We start from the raw sequence: 21,440 nt of genomic DNA on the forward strand, positions 1-21,440 counted from the left end.
ATGATCTCAGGGTCCGTGAGTTCGACCCCCACGTCAGGCTGTGTGCTGACAGCTCAGAGCCTGGAGCCTGCTTCAGATTCTGTGTGTGTGTGTGTCTCTCTCTCTCTCTGCCCCTCCCCTGCTCATGCTCTGTCTCTCTCTGTCTCAAAAATAAATAAACATTAAAAAAAATTAAAAAAATAACAAAATGAAGGAGTTGATCTAGATTGGCGGTCCCAAGGAACAAGAAATTTAAGATGTTCTAATATCTGATATCAAGTTTATGTTTGGGAAATTCTGGGTTGAAGTCAATTCTTTTCCCCTTCTTTGGAAGGGAAGGTAAGACTTCTTGGGGTGTTAAATGCCCCCATGCATTGCAACTCTCCATAGGGAGAGATATCTTTTGCTCACCAAACATATTAGACTTAGGAACCTCTCTTTCACTGGAACATCTGGAAGGACCTGGTTTCCATGGAAGGTTAGATTATTTATAAAACCCCACTCAGCTTTAAAACATACTAAGTATATGCTTCTCCTAGTCATGACATGTGGAATCTATTTTAATACCTTTCATCATCCAGCCCTTTCTATGTACTTAGTGTATCAGACTTTCTGTATAGTTGAATCCACATCCTTGCATCTAATCCTCCATTGAGGTGAGCAACAAATACAGACCAGTTGTCTCTTCCTTCAAGGATTCATGTATTTGTGGTGAAACACGCCACCTTAATTCCTCTGGCTATTCTTAGGAAAGCTGTTTGAAATTTTGAAAATAAATTTTGTCACTTTTCTGAAGCCTTATTTTAAATATAGATCCCAAACATTACGACAACACTTGATCAGATCTGATAAAGAAGTAGACCTGTGTGACACAAGTTCAGTTTGCAGCTTAGGTGGGTTTTGTTTTTCCTGAGATACACCTGTGCTTAGTCTCTGCTATTCTGTTCTTCATTGATTGCCTTGAACTCGATCCCACTTTAAAGTACCATTTCACTAGCTGTCTTCAAGAGCTAGTTACTCCATCCAAATAATTTACTCATAAACCTAGTCTAAGATCTATCTCGAGTCCCTTGATGAAAATTAAGTAACACCCGGAAAGTGACTAAGCCGGGGGCTAGAGGAAAGAAGGCATTCCCTAATATGGCTTCAAAGTTGGTGCTGAGCATTGTTAGTCCTGTTTTTGTAACGCATCATTAGGCAGTTTTGCACTTCCCAGTACTATGTGGTAATCTTTTCATGTGGTATCTTACTGTTCTGCAAAAGGCGTCATGCCATCTACATGGCTGCTCCACTACGTTGTCCCCTGTGCAACCTCTTGAGTCCTTCTGCTCCCCCACAGACTTGTGTGGAAAGTGCCCTCTGTGGTTTAAATCATTAACTTCTGTTTGCTGGGCCCAAAGCATAACCAAAGCCTTGATATCTTTGGAAGCTACTCTAGGATGTAGCTATATGGGAGCTTCCTGCACCTATAACCCAAAAACAAAAAGTGAAACGTAGTCCCTACCCCCATATGTTTAGTTCCTAGAGTGAACATAGCATAGGTATTCAATACATGCTTTTTAATTGCCTCCTGTCTGATACTCCCTTCAGATTAGCAAGTATATCCGGATTGCCAAAAGGTCCTAATTGAATCTGCCCTTTCAGGCTTTTAACGTCTTTGTGCCTAAGTTTGATGTAGAATTTAGCACATTGGACTAGGTCCTTGAGTTTACAATTGATGGGACCACCCCATCCCATTCAGAGCCTCCAACCCCTGTCTAACAAACTCCTTGCTTCTTTTTTCAGAACAATGATGACAATTTCAAATTTTGTACCTCACTCTCTAAAATGTAATGTCCTGAGGGCAGGGACTGTGTATCTCTTCTTTCTTATTGTAAACAAAGTGTGAAAGAAGGAAGGGAAGGGGAGAATAGGTGAAGGATTGAACTATCTACCTCTGTGAGAATCCAAGGGATTCCAGTGGAGACCACAAGGCTTTGACAGGGAGGATTCCTGCTTTATGGCATTTTTGATCTATGCATATTTAAAGAAAATGACAAGGCAGACGATGCTAAGTATTTTTAAAATTCTGCTTTCTATTCTAGAGGAACTTTTCAACTGAAATGGGGTAGAAAGAAATAATTGGTGTTGATTTTATCCCCTTGAGGAAATCTGAACAGGTCTGTATCATTTTAAACAAGCATGACGTGCGAAAATTAGGATTTTACAAAAGATAAATTGCAGAGTGATCATTCCATTTACAGAAGAGGAATTCTTTTCAATAGGCCTAGAGCATTTTTAAATGATCTGACTTCTAAAAATCCGGTTTACGTTTACTTTTCAGAATCAAATTGGTCGCAAGGGGCAAAAGTAGTTGGAAATTTTGAAAAGGCAGCTGTAGCTGAGTGGGAAGAACATTTCTTTGGGAGTGCAATGAAATTCTCAATGCCTGAGAACTGAGATAAAACTTTATAAACCTCTTCCTTACTAATATGGTGGTGAGGTGGGGTGTTGGGTGTGTGTGTTGTATTGCTGAGGGCGGGTTGTGACAATAGCTCTGGCCTTGACTGGAGTTGTACATGTAAAAAACAGTACTACACTGTACAGAGAATAGGGGCTGGTAGCTACTTATGAGAAATAACAGTTCTATAACTTCATTAGTTTTTCAAATTAGTATCACAGACAGCTCCCACTTTTCACCACTGTGCTTTCTGGAAATAGAATCATAAAGCAGAGAGTTGTAAAGTGCCTCCCATTTTCCTCCAGGAGTAATATCTTAATTGAGGCTGTGTCTCTGACCATATATTTGAGAAAAAATAAATCATAACTATGACCGACCCAATGTCAGAGGCAAAGATGCAGTGGCCATAACCTTCCACAGTTATTTAAAATAGTAAAATTATACTCTTTTCTATAAAAGGGATATAAACGTATTATACACATTGATTTTACATGCTCTCTAAAGAATATGTTCAGCAAATAAAAAGTTCAACTAAACTATTTCATAAATTTTAGCAGAACTAGCTATCCTATAAATTCATTAAATATTTAATTCCTAATAATTTGGTTCTTTGTATTTAAGAGGAGCTTTGGGGATGATTTCTTTGCCCTAGTTCTGTCCAAGGTAGTTTGAGTGAACACTTTTCCTTGTGATGAATGTCTCTGGGCCACAGCAGCCTATTCAACATCCTTTTCCCAAGTACAGTAAACTTTGCTTGGGTTACTTGAGCCCTCTGAAATGCTAAAGTTCAGGTTTCTAAACCTGTAAAATGAGAAGACTGAACTAGGTTGTCCCCCAGGTTCACAACCATGAGTTTTGTGATTCAGTGATTTAAGCTGGAGGTCGGTTTAAGGATGCAAGAGTGCTTGATGTTTAGCTATTGACAGATGGTGATGAGACGTGTCTCCAGGTCCGAGTTACCCGCTCATGCATTTCCAGGTGAATCGGGGCTGCTGCTCAGCATTACTCCAAATAAAGGCCACCGACAAAAACCTGACCTCCTTCTCGGACTTAATGCTTGGCTGATATTTTGCTGTCATCTGCCTTTACCCTTCACAAGAATGCCTTGAAAACAAGCACCGGGTTATTAGTAGAAGCTTTTTCAAAAGTACTTTAAAATCATTTTGCTTTATACAAATATGTTTTAGTGCATCTTAATTGAATGTGGGGGGAAAAACCACTCTATCTTGAAAAATAAGCCACTTATTCACATTTATAGCAGGCTTAAGGACCTACTTACATTGCAGGAAGCTCACATGCCTACTTGGTTACTGGCTTTTATATTTTACTTTTTCTCCTCCAACCTTGTGATTTTGTACGCATTTATAGTAGATCAGTAAGCAAACAAGCATTTTTGGGGGCGACCTTGTCTTTCATCTGTTTATCCTTTCTTTCCTTCTTTCATTCAACAGATATTATTGAGTGTCACAGTGCTGAACAGATAGTATTTAAGATTCTGTGTACGCAGTAGAGGAAAAAAATAGGCAAAAAAAAAAAAAAAAAGCCTTGCTTTAATAGACCCTACACTCTGCTGGGGAGCCAGGGAGTGCAGATGGGGATAAACAGGGAAATAAATAAATATTAAATATGTCAGGTAGTTGACAAATGCTATGATGGAAAAAAAAAATAGGAGAATGGAGAATATAAAAGTGGGGAAATTGCTATTTTATATGTAAGAATATATAAATATATTTAAATATACTTACAGGATTATCCATCTACATAATTATAGTATAGGGCAAGATATCTATGTAGAATAGAGAAGTAGGTAGAGGTAGAGAGAGGTAGATCAGGGAAGGTCTTTCTAATAGTTAACACTCGAAGGAGGGCCTAAAAGAAGTGAGGAAACAAGCCATGCATCTACCTGGCCAAAGGGCTGTCCAGGTAGAGGGAACAGAAAAACAGCAAGGGCTTGGGGAGAGTTTTGTGCCTGCATGGTTGGAGAACTCTGTAACTGTGTGTCAGTGTGTGTGATGGATTGGGAGGCAGGGTCATGGTTGACCACAGTAAGAATCCAGGATTTTCATCAGAGCAACATGGGAGCTGTTGGAGGCTTTTGAGCAGAGGCATGACATGATCTGACTTAGGTTCTACCAGGATCACTCTGGACTCCGGTCCAATGTCTGGAGTGGAGCAGAATCCTTTATTTCTCTGGCTGGATGGGATCCTCTGGATGTGGTCCATAAAGGGAAGTGCTTTTGAAAAATAGATGGTATAGGAATGTTACATATGCTGTTGAGTAGACAGTGGATCAAATACCTACATAGTGAGAGAGAAAAAAAAAATAGAAAGATACAAAGTCGTTCTTGGTGGACCTTATCAATGAACTCCTATCCTTATTGAATTTAAGTAAAAATTAGGGAATCTGCTGCATCTGTTATTTTTCTGAGGCATCAGGAAAGGCCACCGACTCTGTCTATATGTAAATAGGCAGGTGGCTTTGGGCTCAGCAGGCCCCGCCCCCAGACAGAGCCCTCTCAGTTGGGTCTTGGATAAGAGGAGGTTCTGCTTTATATGTTAATGTTGGTTCTTATGCCACCATGTTGTCAGCATGTTCTCCAGGCCAAGACTAAGGCACCACAGGGGTGGGAACAGGCAAGAACTGCCTGAATCCCCAGGGATGCCATGGGGTCAGAGACAACAGTGCCAGGCTGAGAAACCTCTCCTTGCACCAGGGAGCGTGTACTAAGAATGCAGCCAATTTTCCCTGTTTTCTTTTTGGAACATTTGGTTACTATGTTTTGTTTCGTATTTTCTCCTACAGTGGTGCACATGGGTACTTAGAAGCACATCAGTTATAGTAATATAATATTAAAAGGCTTTTTCTTGATATGCACCTGATTAGGAACTATGCATAGGGCATGTCCCTGCAGGCACAACCTCCACTTGGTTTTCTTACTGAAACCTCTTGCAAATGCTTAAGATTACACAGTCAAGTTCTACCAAGTTTTAACCTACTCCCAGATTTTTTTGGAAGGACTTTTAAGAGCTTCTGGGAAATTATGCAACAAATATTTGAAGTAGGGCAGTCATGAAGAAAAGTATGATTTATACTATAAACTGAGGTTGTATAGTTCTGGCATCAGAAAGACTTGGATTTGAATATCCGTTCTGCCATACACTCGTTACGTATGTCCTCAGCTAACTACTGATCCCAGTAAGCCTCAGTTTCCTCGTCTCTAAACTGAAGATAATAATACCTGCCTTGCAGAACTGTTCTGAGGATTAAATTTAATAAACCTGGCACAGTGCCTGGTGTGTAGAAAGAGTAGATAAATGGTAGCTATTATAATAATATTAGTAGTATGCATCCTGAAGTGAAGTTCCCTCCCACCAAGCTCCGTATCAATTAAGAAATAATTTCATGTTTCTAATTTGTATTTGGTCAAGTTAAATAGAGAAAAAGAAACATTATGGAGAAATAATATTCTAGAGTAATTGGTGCCAAAAGAATCCTAAAATAAAAATATAGGTCTTGTTATTAATCCCTTACAACAATCATTTGTAACCATTCCGCGACAGATTTATTGACTACGGCATCCATTTAGAAATGCTAAACTAATGAGGACTTGGCCATTAGTTGTGATAATGGTCTATCATTTTGAGCTTGAACCATGTGTACTTATTTGGACTCTTTTCAAAATAATAAATTATTTCAAACTCATTTCTTTTCTTGAAAATGTCCTTATAATTTAGGTCATGCTTTGGATTATGTGAGTGGTATTCCTATAATCCATCATCCAAAATAAACTGTGATTCTGGGCTATTTTAAGATTGAGAAACTTCAAACATTTTTTTTTTCAGAAATTGCATAAAGGGGCAACAGAGGCTCCTCAAGCCTCTAATTTATCTTTTTCTGCCTGTGCTTGATTGTTATTCCATATTAAGGTTATTTTCCTTTTAAAGTAGCTCTGCACAAAGAGAATATACTGCTAAATACTATTGCAAGGGAATGTTTACAGATGCAAATGACTTCTATTTAAGGAGCTCGTGATTAAAACTTGAAAGAATGTGGCACTAGAAAGCATGTGAATAACCTTTGAAAAATCTCACAATAGAACTGAATATGGGATATTTATAATCTAGGATTACAGCTATAAGGGTATGTGTGAATATGCATGTTCAATATGTTGCAAAGGACCTCAAACTGAAACTTGTTAATTTTACTTTTCTTTAATTTAGATAAATTAGCTGTTTGATTATTGAGAAACTGTAATGCAGAATGAACTAGAAGGCCAGTGCAGAACACTAGAAGGAACTAGTATTACATTTGCCTGCAACAAGTATGCCAGATGGTTTCCAGAATTCCGTCTTTCTGATAAAGACAAGATATCTTTTTGATAAGTTCTTCACTGGGCCATTTCAATCTTCCATAGTTGCTTTGAGGCTCGAAGTGTATTTCATTATTTCTTTTTCTTTTTTTTTTTTTTTTATTGCTCACAGAGCAGGCTGCTAATAAAATCAGAAAAAAAGCTGTGATCATTGGCAGACCTATTTTTTCAATCTATTCATACCCAGAGAAGATCTGCCCTTTGGTTTCTTGTCGTAAAGACTGACCTTCTGGGGTCATCCAAGAGATCAGTCCAAGTCATGTGTCTCATTTTGGTGGAAATCATGTCTTTCACCCTTGGGTGTACTGGGCAGTCCAGCTCCTGCCCTCCGTCTGGGTTCTGGGGAACGGTCTGGCTCAGGCCCTGGCTGTAGAGAAATAATGAACATGTCACGCGCGTCTCGAGTTTTCCAGTCTCTGGCACAGCTGTGGCACTTTCCTCCCCTGCTGCGAGGCACAGCACGCTGGCCATTTGTTGGCAAGTTCATATTTCACACTGCAGGGAATTGAAATGATTGAACAGACAGAAGAAGAGTTTTATTTGCAGTAGCCTACGTATCCCCAGACTCTGATTTGGCATAAAACATCTGCTTCATGATCTGCTTCAAGGCCAGTTCCTTTCCTCCAACAAAGGTTACGACTTCAGGCAAGCTGTGCTTCCACTGGCAGGAGGAAATTTGCCCGAAGACTTGATTGAGTCAGAATCAAAGCATCCTGCCACAGAATTTCTTTTTTCAATTATCTTCGAAGAGGCAGCCAGACTTTAAATGTATCAGTATAATAAATGTAATGAAATAAGGCAGACACTCCTTTCCCCATGTTGCTGTGGAGGGGAGGTGCACACCCAGTCCTGCATCCTCTCCGAGAAGCCTGTGAGACTCACCTACCTATCTGTCAACACACACATCTTGGCAAGAACACATTGTAGGTATGGCCTTTGGATGTGTTTCAGCCCATCGGCATGATAAATAGGCACAAGCACTGGATTTACCTGCCGCATTCACGTCTTTCTGATTATAAAAGCAAATGGGCATGATACTGAATGTAATTATTACTATTTTTCATAGGGAGGAAGCATCATATAGCCTTTGTTTTGTGGCATGGTCCTAATTACTAATTATATTTACCCGCATGATTTTGTTGTGCGTGGTCATATTTTTTGTTCAAGACAGTCCTCGCTAGCCTTACAGACATACACACAAAATTAAATCCTGGCATTTTATTATGCTAGAGCAATTAGATGCCATCCTCGTAATGAGAAACATGACATCTTCATCGTTCTCCTTTATATTTTCATGTTGTTTTAAAGCAGACATTTACCAGAACTGAATACAGTCTTTCTCCTACACACACACACACACACACACACACACACACACACACCTAATTGAATATCTGCATATCTCCAAGGAGTCCTGTGGGTGAAACCATGTATTCATCTTCTTTAGTTCTTAGGCCACTTTGGTTTAAGAGTAAGAACTGTTGCTTTTATGAAGTGCCTTTTTCTATAAAGTCAAAACCTCACAGCAGTGCACAGAAAGCCAATGGTATAAAGGAGCTAAGTAGAGTCTTTAATAGAGAGAGCTGGGTTGTAAGTGTTTTTGTTCCTACGGAGCAGATAGATTTGGCTCCATCTGTTCCATATTCATAACAAAGGAGCGCACTTACAGGAGGGCCAACTTCCCCGGAGCTGCCTGGTAATGATCTTTTCACCAGAATGAAAGCATCTGAACCCAGTGGCTTGGCCCCACGAAAAGCAGCTAGCAGGATTGCCCGTCAGTACCCCGATTTTCTCGTAACTCAGGTAGACATAAATTTTCCCAATATATGGAATGAAAAAAAAATTCAACCGATTTCTCATCTCCCTGCTGCACTGTGTTGTTAGGAAGCTCAAAATGTACGAATATAACCTTCTCCTTCCACAACCACAAAAGATTTGTAATTAGATTGTATGAGGGGAAGTTTGCACTTGAAGTATCTGAAGATATCACAGGGGAAGAGGCTATTCTTCAAACTTTTAAGTTGTTTCTATTCAGATTTTCTAATCTTTTTAAAACTGGGGTTAAAGAATAGAAATATGAGTTATACCAAATAAGGAAAAACCCCTGTTGAGTTTTGTAATTAGCAAACTTCAAAGTCAATTTCAACTGAGACCTCTTAGATTAAAAAGATAAGTTGACCCAAGAGTACGTACTTTCTCTTCAACTAAGCAGAAGAAAAATAGAATGAATTTTTTTGCCCAAAATGCTAAGCTATACAAAAAATCTTCCTATTTATATGACATGTAGAGTCAGCATCAAAATGTAAATGATTCCTTAAAACTTAAATAGCACACTGGTATTAATATCATAGCTAGTGGATAGAACGCTTGTATTTATATGCTGGCTTCACAGATTTCTTAAGAAATGGAAACATATTTTGAAGTATGGTAATCCTTTTCTCCATTCTGTGTACTTTTCAAATACTAGAAGCTCCTAAAAAATACATCATTGAGATATTTAATATACTTCATGTTAAAGTTATAATTGTGATTTATTAAACCTTTTATTGTGCATCTTGGTGCCATCTGTGCATTATCTCCTTGCTAAACTAGGGTTTCTGGCAAATCAAACAGTAAACAAATCTCTCAAAAAGTTTGCTGTGGCAATAAAGCGGACAAAGTTTTCATCTAGCCATGAAATTGCTCTGTATTTTAGCAAGAGAAATATAAAAGTAATATTCACAGAGTGGAAAACCTAGCCAATCAATCTGTGAAGATCTCCGATTTCTAGAACACCTTGGTTCTGTTGGTTATATTGTGTAATATATGGACCTTAGTATTTTTGGCTTATTTGGTTTTTAATTCATTCACTTACTCATTCCTTCAAAAATACTTTCTGTGCGCCTACTTTGTACCAAGCAAAGGTTGGTTTTGGAAACACAGTGATGTATTAGGTTTTGGAAACACGGTGATGTATTAAAAAATGGTTACTGCACCTGCAGCATACAGTTTAATTGGGAAATAGACAATAAACCAGGAAACAAACAAATCTCTAACTGCCAATTATGCTAGGACGTATAAAAGGAGCTAGATGCAGTGACAGAGAAAAAGAATAAGGCTTTCAGTCAGGTGGGTGGTCATGGAAAGCCTCTTTAGGGCGGCAGTATTTGAGCCATGGCCTGAAAGAAAGTATCAAGTATATTTTTGGTGCACAGAGGATAGTTTATGTCCACAGGAAAGTCTATTTAAAGGGTTAGTTTGGATTTCAAATTTGATATTTGACTTATTAAGATAACACATTTTTAAAAGGTTTAAATTTTCAAATTTAGCCTATTCACATTCATTTACACATCATCTTATTATTCTATATATAAGACTAGGAAATTTAAATATTTGGTTCCATTTACAAACTCAGTTAATTAAACTCCTTTAACCAATTAAAAATAAATAAAAAGTAAAGAGAATGTATTGTATCTCCAGTGAAGTACAATTAACACACGGAGTAATATTAGTTGCCAGCATACAGTATATTGAGTAAACAATTCTACACATTAGTCACTGCTCACCACGAGAAGTCTTTCCTTTTTAAGTACTTGAATTGTGGGACTGTAAAACCCTCCCAAGTATTTAAGTAATTCTTACAGTAATTGAAAATGAAAAATATGTTTTAATTCTGTTAAATGTTTTAAAACTCTGTGTAACCTAAGATGTCATTAGTCAAAAAGTATAAAGCAATTGTTCCATTACATATTTTAAATTGGACTGACATGTCTGACCACTCTGAATGGCCAAAGTTGTCATACGCTTTGAAAGCATTAAGGTTCCGCATTCTCAGGTGCTTTTTTTAACACACAAAGAATACTTGCTCTGTGATTTGATTCTCTTAAAAATGCCTATGCTTAGTTTTTAAACTCAGCCGTATCCCCTAACACAATTTTGGGATTACTCTCTCAGGTAGTGTTTGAGGTACCTTAACTTGCCAAACCTTCTTAATGACTAGAGGATTTCAGGCAGGATGGCTTCACTCTTCACCTCTGATTATGATGCCCCAGTGTCACTTTTCTATCCTTAAGCGTGAGGTCACCGGATCCTCCCATCACCTTGCCTTTGTTCTCCTATTTACTGGTGGGGCCTGCAGCTCCACACAGACTGATCATTTCATGAGATTCTGCACATCTTTGGCTCCTAAAGATGTGCACATTCCTTTCATTTCCATCTTATCACCTCAACCACACATTGCAGACATGAAAAATAATACCTCCTTGAATTTTGTATATCTCCCCAGGTTTTGACTATTAGGTCACAGTTTCCAAGATCATTTCCTAAGAAGACAGCAGAGATGGGGAGGAGCCTTCCAGGAAAAGATTTCTTTCTTTCTTTCTTTTTCTTTCTTTCTTTCTTTCTTTCTTTCTTTCTTTCTTTCTTTCTTTCTTTCTTTCTTTCTTTCTCTTTCTTTCTTTCTTTTCTTCACCCGTCTCTCCATTTTCTTTTTTATTCTAATCCCGAGTTTTCGTTCACATTTGGTCAACAGCTCCACAGATTCTTGTGGCTTGTAGACTCCTTCTCCAAATCTTTCTGGAAAACATGTTACACACAAAGCAGTGGATTCACAGGCACTGAGGACCCAGCAGGTCTCCTTCTGTAGGGAACTCCCAATCCGAGCAGCAGAGACACAGGGTAACAGCTCTAAGACAAAACAGAATGGGTTAGGTGCTATTACCTGATAGAAACAGATCCATGGAAGAAGCCAGAAGAGGATTTTCGTGTTGGAAGAATGGGGAACGGTCTCAAGTGGCCAGAGAGAGCTGGGATTTCTGAGAGGCAAAGGAAAAGGTCATATGAGACTTGGGAGCCAGGGAGGTTCTGGGAGGGAATATTGTTGGGACTAGCTATTAATGTGGATTAAAGCAGGGAGTAGCGGGAGAGTTAAAGAAAGAAATTGAAGTTGGGGCCAACTGTGAAAGACTGGCTACTGTGCTGCCCTGCAGTGCACAGCCATGAACTTGCCTGGAAATGGTCCTAGTTAGAGACAACCAGAGCAAACCAGCATTTGGTTCTTAGCCTTAGCTTTGATTTTATTTGCTCTGTCAACATTGAAACCTTCATCAAGGAAAGCATTCTGGGTGTGAAACGAAATGTACAGTCCTGGTACCTAAATGACTTCCTCTTTGGTGGAATCTAGCCTTCTAAAGAGAGAACATTCATTTGTTCAGGCCTCTGGGGTTCCATGGGGCCTGGCTACCCTTGCCCAGAGACTTACCTTAGCTCCAGAAATGGCAGACATTGCGAGAACGTAGCCTCCTGGCCAAGAAAAACAAAGACATAATTGACATGTGTAAATAGATATTTACCCAAATAGGATGCAAAAGAATATCAAATTCGGGTGCAGGAACCTTTCTCATGAACTGGTGTGGGCGTGGCAGCAGGCTGTCTCCCCTCTGGGCTGCGGTCCCTGAGCACCAGGGCTCCCTCCACTCTGTCTCTGTGGCCAGCAGCAAAGGCGGTCTCCATGCCTGGCATCGTAACTGCTCTGTGGGAGCTACGTCCTCGTCTTTGGTCGGCATCTCTCTAATACAATAGCACGGTCACACTCTTAACATGGATTGAAAAAAGAACTCAGAGAATCTTAGCATGATTTTCAAAAGGAACAGGTCATCCAGTGCCCTTTGTAATTTTCTGAACTCTCACTCCAAAGCGCACTTACATAAACCCCTTTACCCCCCATGTCCACATCAAAACTATGGTAGAATACAGTTTTCCTAATTTAGGCTACAAGTAAAAGGTCACACGTGTCCCCCTGGTTTTCCTTATGACTAAGAACTTTGTCACAACTATCCATAACCCGACCCCTCCCCTTCCTGTAAATGTATGCTCAGAACTAGGGACTACTTGCTGAGGGAAATCCAAGTGCAGAAGGAGCGGTAAGGGCAGAACTCATTCTGTCAATCTGTGGAATAGTGACCTGATATTCTAGATCTAAAGAGATCTGTCACCTGCATTTCCAAGTGCAAGCTAACAGCCTACCGCTCCTCTAGAGGAGGTCATACTTAATTTTTTTTTTTCCATAGGGAAACAGAGGCCCACTTAGGTTAAGCAGCTGACTGAAAGGCACCACAGAAGCCAGAACAGGTGAACCAGGAAAAAAATTGAGATCATCATTGTGCATGTACTGAACCACTAAACCATGCCCATTCCAAGATCCCTCACTCGGGAAGATCAGGATGATAGTGGTTATGGAAACTGCAAAGAAATAATAGCTTTTTTCCTGGAGCTTCTTTGAATTGTATTAACTTGATGACTTATTACTGTCTTGCTGCCTTTGTGCTATATGATACACTGTTCCTGCTAAATACTGTAAAAATGAGGAATGGAATTTGTGGCTCTCATTGCTTACCAGTTAACAGAAACTCCAGTAACAGATCATAGAGGTGCCATAAAGAGCCTGTGGAGAGGGAATAATATAAATAGTTCCTCTCTGGGATTCTAGGAATTCTGCCTTTTGTCTAAGTTTTTGTTTTTGTTATTACCTTTATTATGTGGCTTCTAGCTGAAGAAGAGTTTTTGTAAGTGAGTCATTCTGCTTATTTGTTTTCTTTTTGTCAGATTATACTTATCTGGTACAGCAGGCAAAATTCATCAAAATCAACACAAACAAGAGAGAGAGAACTATCTGACCTTAATGACCTGGGACAGTCATTTCAGTAGTGTGGCCTCAGGCTAGTCCAGGTCTCAGAAAATAGTTACAATACAATTTGTAATAGGAAACTTACTTTTCCTGTTAAAATATGTCCTGTCCGTTTTTTTTTTTTTTTAAAGTAAAATATCCAGGAAGGAACTTAAAACTCTGAACACGAGGTAATGCAGTTAACAATTAAAATACTATCTAAATATTATCTCGCTTTCTGTGCCTATGTGGACTGGATTTTTCCAGTCACATCATGGAAGGAGATACGTTTAAGCTGACTTCATTTTTTCTTAAAAAGAACTAGAAAATTCTTCCTGTATAGAGGATAATTTAAAAGCATTCTCTAAAATCCAGGTTACTTTTTGGTCATGCCTTAATAGATACCAAAGTATATGAGACAGACCCTACCCTTTTGAGTAGCAGTAGGAATAAGTTCATTGTCATTGAGCTTTAAGAGGCAAGTAAAAGTCTGCCCACCCTTGAAATAAATCTGTACAAAAGCATGATAATGTCCTGTTTGTTTTCCTAGAAATCAGTGGCAAGAAACTTGTCCTCAGCCATTTATTTGAGGTTGCAAAGAAAAAATAATTGATCTTCTGAGGCTTAGCTCCTGGAATTTAAATACTACTTAAATTAGCATTTGCAGTGAGAATTTGGCCTAAGGGGGTGGAGAGCTAGGGAAAGGGGGGCAATGGGTGTGATGGGTGGTACCTTCTATTTTCTCTTTTGTCTGAGGCTGCACAGCTGGAACTAATTTCACTTCCCTCTCCCTGAACTTTACTCTAATTATTTGTCCCTGTTACAGTTCCCTGGTGTTGAAACACAAGTTTTAGCTCTTGGAGTACATTGCTCTACCCTTAGTATACAGAGGGAAACACCCCTCTTCCTTTTCTAGTTTTTTTTTTAAAAAGACACATCCCTAGAGCCCTATCAGAGATTCTAGTATTTACATGATATTTTAAGTTTCTTCAAGGTTCCTACCTCTACTTAGTAACCTCTCTTCCAAGTGTTACATCTGGGGCTTTGACCTTAACCTGCCAGTGATTTAAGTCTTGAAACACCACTGGCTGGGAAGGATAAAAGGTATGGGCAAATGTAGCCAGCTCCTGTGGTTGCTCTTAGGATAGAAGTTTAATAAACCTGGGGCCAAGAGCAGGTTATTAAAACATGTGAGTTTTAAACCTCAAAAGGTAAAATGGTGAAATGTATTCCATCGTAACTGGTCATTTTGTTCTTAATATGAAAATTAGGTGTTGTGCTGCCTTTTAAAAAAGGGCAGATGGCCAGTTGCAATTGTTGCTGGGATATTCTTTCCTAACAAGAGGCCTAACTTTTAAGACTTTTTCTGTGGTCTGGTAACCATTTTCCAAAAAGTCCATATGGCTTTTGTTAATCTCTATCCTACACCCACCACTTCTTCTGTTCCCTACCTCCATGCACAGATACAAAATGGATTTTGATTCATTAAATTCTGGAAGACATTTTCAGTAGTACTGTTTATTTAAGTGAACTTTACTTTTTCAGCATTTATTGCGAAAGGAATATTAATGCTTAATTCTGCTGTCGCCTGGTCTAATTTGCATGTATCTGTGTTGTATGTTAAACTACATGAAAACATGCAGAGAAAAGACTAGGTTCTGCTAACAACTAATAGCCTATCTCTTCTTCTGACTTGCACAAATTGAGAACTATTGCCTGTGGCAAACATAATGGAAAACTGCATTTTTAATGCTCCCACACACACTCATTTCTTTAAAAGGAAGAAGAAAGTGGCTGACTATTCTTAAAAATACAACTTCTCGAGGTACCCAGATTGACAAGGGACACAGTAAAGGAGAAGGATTTTGGCTTTTAGAATTAAGATTTGGGGATGAATAAGGTTAGGCAGAGATATTGTTGACTGATGAGTACAGTATTGGGCCTAAAAATGTGGAGAAAGAAAATACCAGAGTATATCACCCTATCTGCTAAGCTTCTGGTTCTTCACAAAAAAGGATGTTTGCTGCCTTGATTACTTTTAGTTGCTTGAAATCTCAAAATGTTTGTTTTTAATTTAATAGCCCGTGTATAAGATAATTGATACAAGCTTTTCGATACGAAGAGAATTTTAACTTACTATTACAGTCCTTTTAGTTTACATTTGTTTTTTAACATTATTCATTTTTGAGGGAGAGACACAGAGTGCCAGCAGGGGAGGGGCAGAGAGAGGGGAGACACAGAATTTGAAGTGGGTTCCAGGCTCTGAGCTGTCAGCACAGAGCCTGATACAGGGCTCGAACTCATGAACTGTGAGATCATGACCTGAGCTAAAGTTGGACACTCAACCCATTGAGCCACGTAGGCGCCCCTTAGTTCACATGTTTTTAAGCTCATCTGTACATGCTATTTCTCCTATTTGAGGAAGGGCATTCTGTCTTACGATTTAAGTTTACATTTTGTATCAAAGCTCCTTTTAGTTCACCCAGCAATTTGGAGTTAAAGTGAGACACGATAATTGCACAGAAAAGCACAGGTTGGCTGCATTAGCAAAAACAAACTAAGTGGCATGGGCAGGAAAATGAAAAACCGTTTTTAAGGGCTGGAGTGAAAACAAATAGATACATCTTGTAGTATTTCTTCAACAGCAGTTTATAATTACTTCTCTTCAAGGCATATTTTAAGTGGACTTGTAACAGTAGCTTGAAAAGTAAACTAGGAAGGGATCTAGTTGTTTAGACGTGGGAGCCGAATAAGGCAGGAGCTGCCCTGTGGAAACGGCCATGGTGGTTTTCCAGACAGGAGACCCCAGTGCCTTAGCTTTTAAGGTCTTACTCAAGTCGGCCATGGGAAGCTTTTGGTAGCACAAAGTTGTTTTTATATAGCACTGTATCAGTTAGCTGTTGAGTTACAAATTGCCCCCAAACTTGGGGCCAAGACATTTAATATTCACAGTTTCTGTGGATGAGTGATCCAGAAGTAGCTTAGCTGGGTCCTCTGGGTATGGGTCTCCGACAAGGTAACAATCATTTAAAGGTTCAGTTGAGAAGGATTCACTCTCTAGTTCCTCATCAGATTGTTGGCTGATTGCGTTCCTTGCACACTCTTGGCTGGAGGTCTCCCTCAGTCCCTTGCCACTGGGCCTCTGCATTGAGATTCTCACACTACAGCACCTTGCTTCATGAGCAAGAGAAACAGTGCTGGCAAGAAAGAAGTCATGGTCTTTTGCAACACACTCACAGGTGACATCCTATCACATTTCCTGTATTCTACTCGTTAGAAGGAAAAACAGCTAGGTTCAGCCCGCTCTCAAGTGAGAATAATTGGAGCCAGGTCACAAGCTACCTGTGAAAAGCATGGTGCCATTATACTGTTTGCCATGTCCACCTGATAAGCCTGTAGTGAGTTGCGATGTGAATACTGTCACATTTACAACGCTAAATCTTCTAGAAGTACTGATTTGGGGGCACTGAATGTGGTCCCCTTTATGTATCAGATTGGCTGATAAGTGCTGAGCTGAGCTGACCCCAGGAGATCCAGGAAACAGGTTTTCAGGAATGGCTGGAGTTGGGGCCCCTGTCTGAGGTCATGGAACAGACTGAGGATATGCAGCCTTCATGGCCTTATTAGCATGATACTCTAAACACAGAAGACCCTCAGATTATATTTCATTACGTGTTGTATGATTTTGATTGTTTTTTTGCAGATCAGTAGGGGGAAAGGACCCTGTGGTTTGATTTATAAAGTTTCTATTAAGATCAGGGAATGAGAGGTTGTACTTGTTTTAATGGTCCCCTACCCCTATTCCCAGCTTCTGGACTCCAAATGTACATTTTCAGCAATAAACCAAATAAAAGGATATGAATGTGGATTATGTGACAAATGTTTGAGACAGGAGTTGTATTTATATTTTAGTTTGACCAAGTCTGTTAGAAAATCCATGTATGTTTATGGGAAGAGTTCAGGTCCAGCTATTCTTCATCTGTTGCTGGTTAAGACTTAATTTTGGTTGCTAAAGCTCCACTGTGGCAACTCAGGGAGGAAATGTGTTCTGTTTTTGTTTTTGTGTCTTTAGCGTTGATTCGTTTTTGAAAGAGAGCAGGGGAGGAGCAGAGAGAGAGAGAGAGAGGGAACCAGTGAGGCCCATGCGGGGCTCAAACTCATGACCTGAGCCAAGTTGACCGGTCAACCGACTGAGCCACCCAGGCGCCCCAAGGGAGGAACTGTTTTAATTCTTTTGTCCCATATCCTGTTGATTGGTTTCTGTAGGCGATAAAATTCCCTCTGATAAACACGTCTGGGACAGCTTCCCACTCCTAGACCAAGCTAAGTCCATGCCTAAAGCTTTGCTGGCAATTCACACAGACCTCCGTTATCACACTGTGGTTCATATTCATGTGGTTCATATTTATGTCCCCGGCTGGAATAAGCACCCACACAAGGAGAGGGACAGTGTGTCGTACATACCTTTGTACCCCTAGTACCTAACAGGGAAGCAGGCACATAGTAGGAATTTTAAAGCATTTGAATGGATGGATGAAGCTGTTAATTACCATCGGTTTTCAAATGTTGACTATTAATTTTCTAAGGAAAGGAGGATATGAAGTTACAGATTTTTTTTAATGAAGATAGTGTTGGCCATTATAAACTGTCATGGCTCTAGAATTATCAGGATTAACACTACCTACCTCCTGAGACAAGTCAGGCACATTTTCAGCTTTTACTCCCTTGTGTCCATGTGCAACTCCTTTTTGCTCATAATTGATCCCGAGAGGATTTTCTTTATAACTTCACTTGTGTGATGGTTACATTTTTCAATTCCTCTGTTATTTGGTGTTCTTAATGTTCACTCCACTGCTTTTTGTTTACTTGTGACCGGTGAAGCACTTTTTAGATTACCTTTTAGTCTTCAAATATTCATAATTAATAGTGTTGTGTTTTGCACATAGTATAAAGGCATCCTACATTTGTCATCTGGGGAGTATGGGATTAAGAAACCTGGAACATAACATGGAATAAAGCCAGACTCCTGCTTCTTAAAATCTTACATGAAAAGTTTTTAGGCTTTTTGGTTTTGTTTCTCTGTGGGGTGAGCAAGGAACCCAAAGTTATCGCTGACCTGGCATGTCCTACATTTTCAGGTTAGCTTGTAAGGGTTAAGAACTGATTGCATGAGTTCAGGTCAGAGGTTGCAGAGGTAGCTGATTTAATGTCATCTGCGTTGTGTACTCATGTTATATGTTTTTATTCTTTGTTCATCAATTTTTCTCAGGATTAGAGTGTAATTAATAGTTATAGTATAACGTGTAGGTCACATGATTGTTACAGCTTTTCTGGTGATGGGAGAGGAGGATGTAATGGAGAAGTTAGATCGGAAAAGAGGTTTTTGTTTTAAGTACATTATGTGTTTTTTAAGTGTTATATCCTTAATTCACAGAAGAACCTAGCAGCCTGTAGCTAAGGCCAACTGTCCATCTCTCAGAGCTGGTGAGAGATCGCTCTTCAGTTTTTACCAGCTTATCATCTGTTGCTGTTTGGTTATTCCTGTGTGCCCTACAATGATTTTTCTGTCCTGGATATACAGGATTTCTCTGACATATAAATCTGAAAGACCTGTACCAACTCCCAGAAAGTGCCCCCACTAAAATAATTAAACACTTGATCCTGCCGCAAGCCTACTGTGTCTTGCAGGATCTTTGGTTCAGTCCGTTCTTGCATGTGGCAGATCAAGTTCAGGAAGCTTGCAGTGAGTTGATCTCAGCTCCAAAGTCCATAAAATGGCAGTGTAAATATCCACGTGTCACCTTTTCACACCACCTCTCGTGAACAAGATATAAACCATCTCAAGAACCCATGGTTTTTCTAATGAATTGGAGTCACCTATGCGGACTGTATTTGTGACATGCACATGTGCAGTTGGGGTCCAGAGGAAGGACACCATTTCCTGGATCAAACCGCAGAGTGCAAATATTGTGCCCTAAATAACACACTAGTTACTGTAAATGTCAGTAGAGGGAGTTTTTCCGACTTTGATTTAATGAAAGCTTACAGCAAAGCCAGCTGTTAGCACTTCTTAACTGCTTGTCAGAGGGGAGAAGGGGAGAGACAAAAACCTCTTTTCTGTATACTTTAGTCTTAGAATTAAGAGTTTTCAACAGGTGCTGAATAGTGACACTAGGGGTCCTTTACAGCTTGATGTCTTTTAGGTGGTGAATTTATAAGTTCTCCAGCACATGGATCTGGAGTTACTGGAGGAGACTGGTGTAAAATTAGTTTGGAGTTTGCATCTTGAATCCCCTCACCTATGCACTAAGCGTTTTCAATTTCTGGGCTCCCATGAGGAATCAAAATAAAAAATAAAGGAGAGAGAAGGCGTATCAAACACTGGTCCTGACTTTGTCACTGAGGGCATTACCAAATAACCGTAAGCCATGTGAGTTTTAATTGCTGTCATCTGCATTTTCTGAAGAAACCACTTGAAGCAAACACACAGGGAGGAAAGTATGCAGCACTCGTTTCTGTAATTTCTGTCATTTCTAGAATGCATTAGCGAACATATGAGATTGTTAAGGGTCTTACCGCCCTTGGAAATCCCTTTGACATTATGCTGTGTGTACTGAGGGGAGATAATCTTTCCAATGCAGAGAAAGTTTACAGTCTTATTATCTTGAAGAGGAGAAGAAAGTTTCTTCCTCAAATGAATTATAACTTGAAACATGTTGTCATGTTTTGGTAAGCCCACTTTATTACTTCCATCCTTCTCTGTGGCAAAATTCTTAAAATAAATGTACCATTGCACCAGTGTGCTTTCTCAATAGCATATTGTACTTATAATAGCATGATGGAAGTTGCTGGGCTCGGTTTAGTCATATAGAATGCAGAGCCAAGTTCTGAGTAAAACCTCTAATTGAATTACCTGCAAAGCACTGACAGACAGGCTTTCAGGACAGACAAAGCTTTGCTTTCCCCAGCAAAAATAGGTCATGTTTAAGTTGGCCTTGTAACTATTTGTTACTGGTTTTTGCCAGCACTTTCACCTTGGGCCCCTTTTCCTGCAGGAGATGCCGAGGAGCTCTATGAAGGCCGGAGGGCTCAAGCATTATCTTCTTATTTTAAAGAAAATTGATAACAGATAAAGTTAAACGGAAGAGCCTTTGAAATAAAAATCCAAAGTATTTTCCTGTAGATTACCAACATTCTTGCATGAGTCCTTACTGTATTGAAAAGAAAAGATAGGGATGGGAAAGTAGCTCTTTGTAGCAGTCTCCATCAATCTGAGAAGTATTTTTGTTTTAACTTCTGGGAAAAAGTAGAGTATGCTCCTGTTGTTGAGGAAACAGTTTCTTGTAGACCATTTGCATTTGAAAATGAAGAATAATGTGTTGTTGTTCTCGCCTTTCTCTCTCGTTTTGTCTTATCCACAGCCTCTGCAATCCCAGATAATGGAAGAAGGTCCTGTCTAAAGCTCAAAGTCTTTGTGAGACCAACAAGTAAGTTGACTAGAATGAGCTTCAGAGGGTGGCTTCATTGCGCATGCTTTATTGTGTGGTCTGGTTCACGGCGGTAAAACTTTTTTTTTTTTTTTTTTTTTTACTGTTAAATCCTGTGTGGTATCTGTTTTGTATATCAACATCCATGTTTTAGTTTTCATCAAATTTTTTCTCATCATTCTTCATGATGCTTTTATTTTTAAGTACACAGCAGTTGCTAACTTGTTGTTTCTTAGACTGTTGTACGTGCACAGCAAATGGGAACAATATTGGCATTTGGACACATGCCATTGATTGTAAAACGATCTCTACATAAATTAAAGGAAAAAAATAGAGAGAAAGAAAAAAGAAAGAAAGAAATGGGAGTTTAAGGGTGTCTTCACTAACATATTTGGCTGTTATCTCTATTTTTGTTATAGATAGCTGTATGAAAACTATAGGTGTTCATGATCGTGTTTTCGATGTTAACGACAAAGTAGAAAATTCATTAGAACCAGCAGGTTAGTATGCTTAGAGAATCT

At 39.3% G+C, this 21,440-nt stretch overlaps 1 protein-coding gene across 2 annotated transcripts in view; it reads left to right on the forward strand.

Moving 5' to 3' along the window:
- EFNA5 (ephrin A5) overlaps nt 1-21,440 on the forward strand; it is a 274,737-nt gene that overhangs the window by 244,844 nt on the left and 8,453 nt on the right. Inside the window, exons 3-4 of one of the 2 annotated variants that reach the window (XM_053907157.1) lie at nt 20,854-20,919; nt 21,339-21,419. In XM_053907157.1, the coding sequence (XP_053763132.1) occupies nt 20,854-20,919; nt 21,339-21,419 (147 nt within the window). The remainder of the gene's footprint in view (nt 1-20,853; nt 20,920-21,338; nt 21,420-21,440) is intronic. The other variant, XM_053907158.1, reaches the window with a different exon arrangement.

Source organism: Panthera pardus, unplaced genomic scaffold, assembly GCF_024362965.1.
Source record: "Panthera pardus isolate Hobbes unplaced genomic scaffold, ASM2436296v1 HiC_scaffold_2, whole genome shotgun sequence".
Classification (NCBI taxonomy): domain Eukaryota; kingdom Metazoa; phylum Chordata; class Mammalia; order Carnivora; family Felidae; genus Panthera; species Panthera pardus.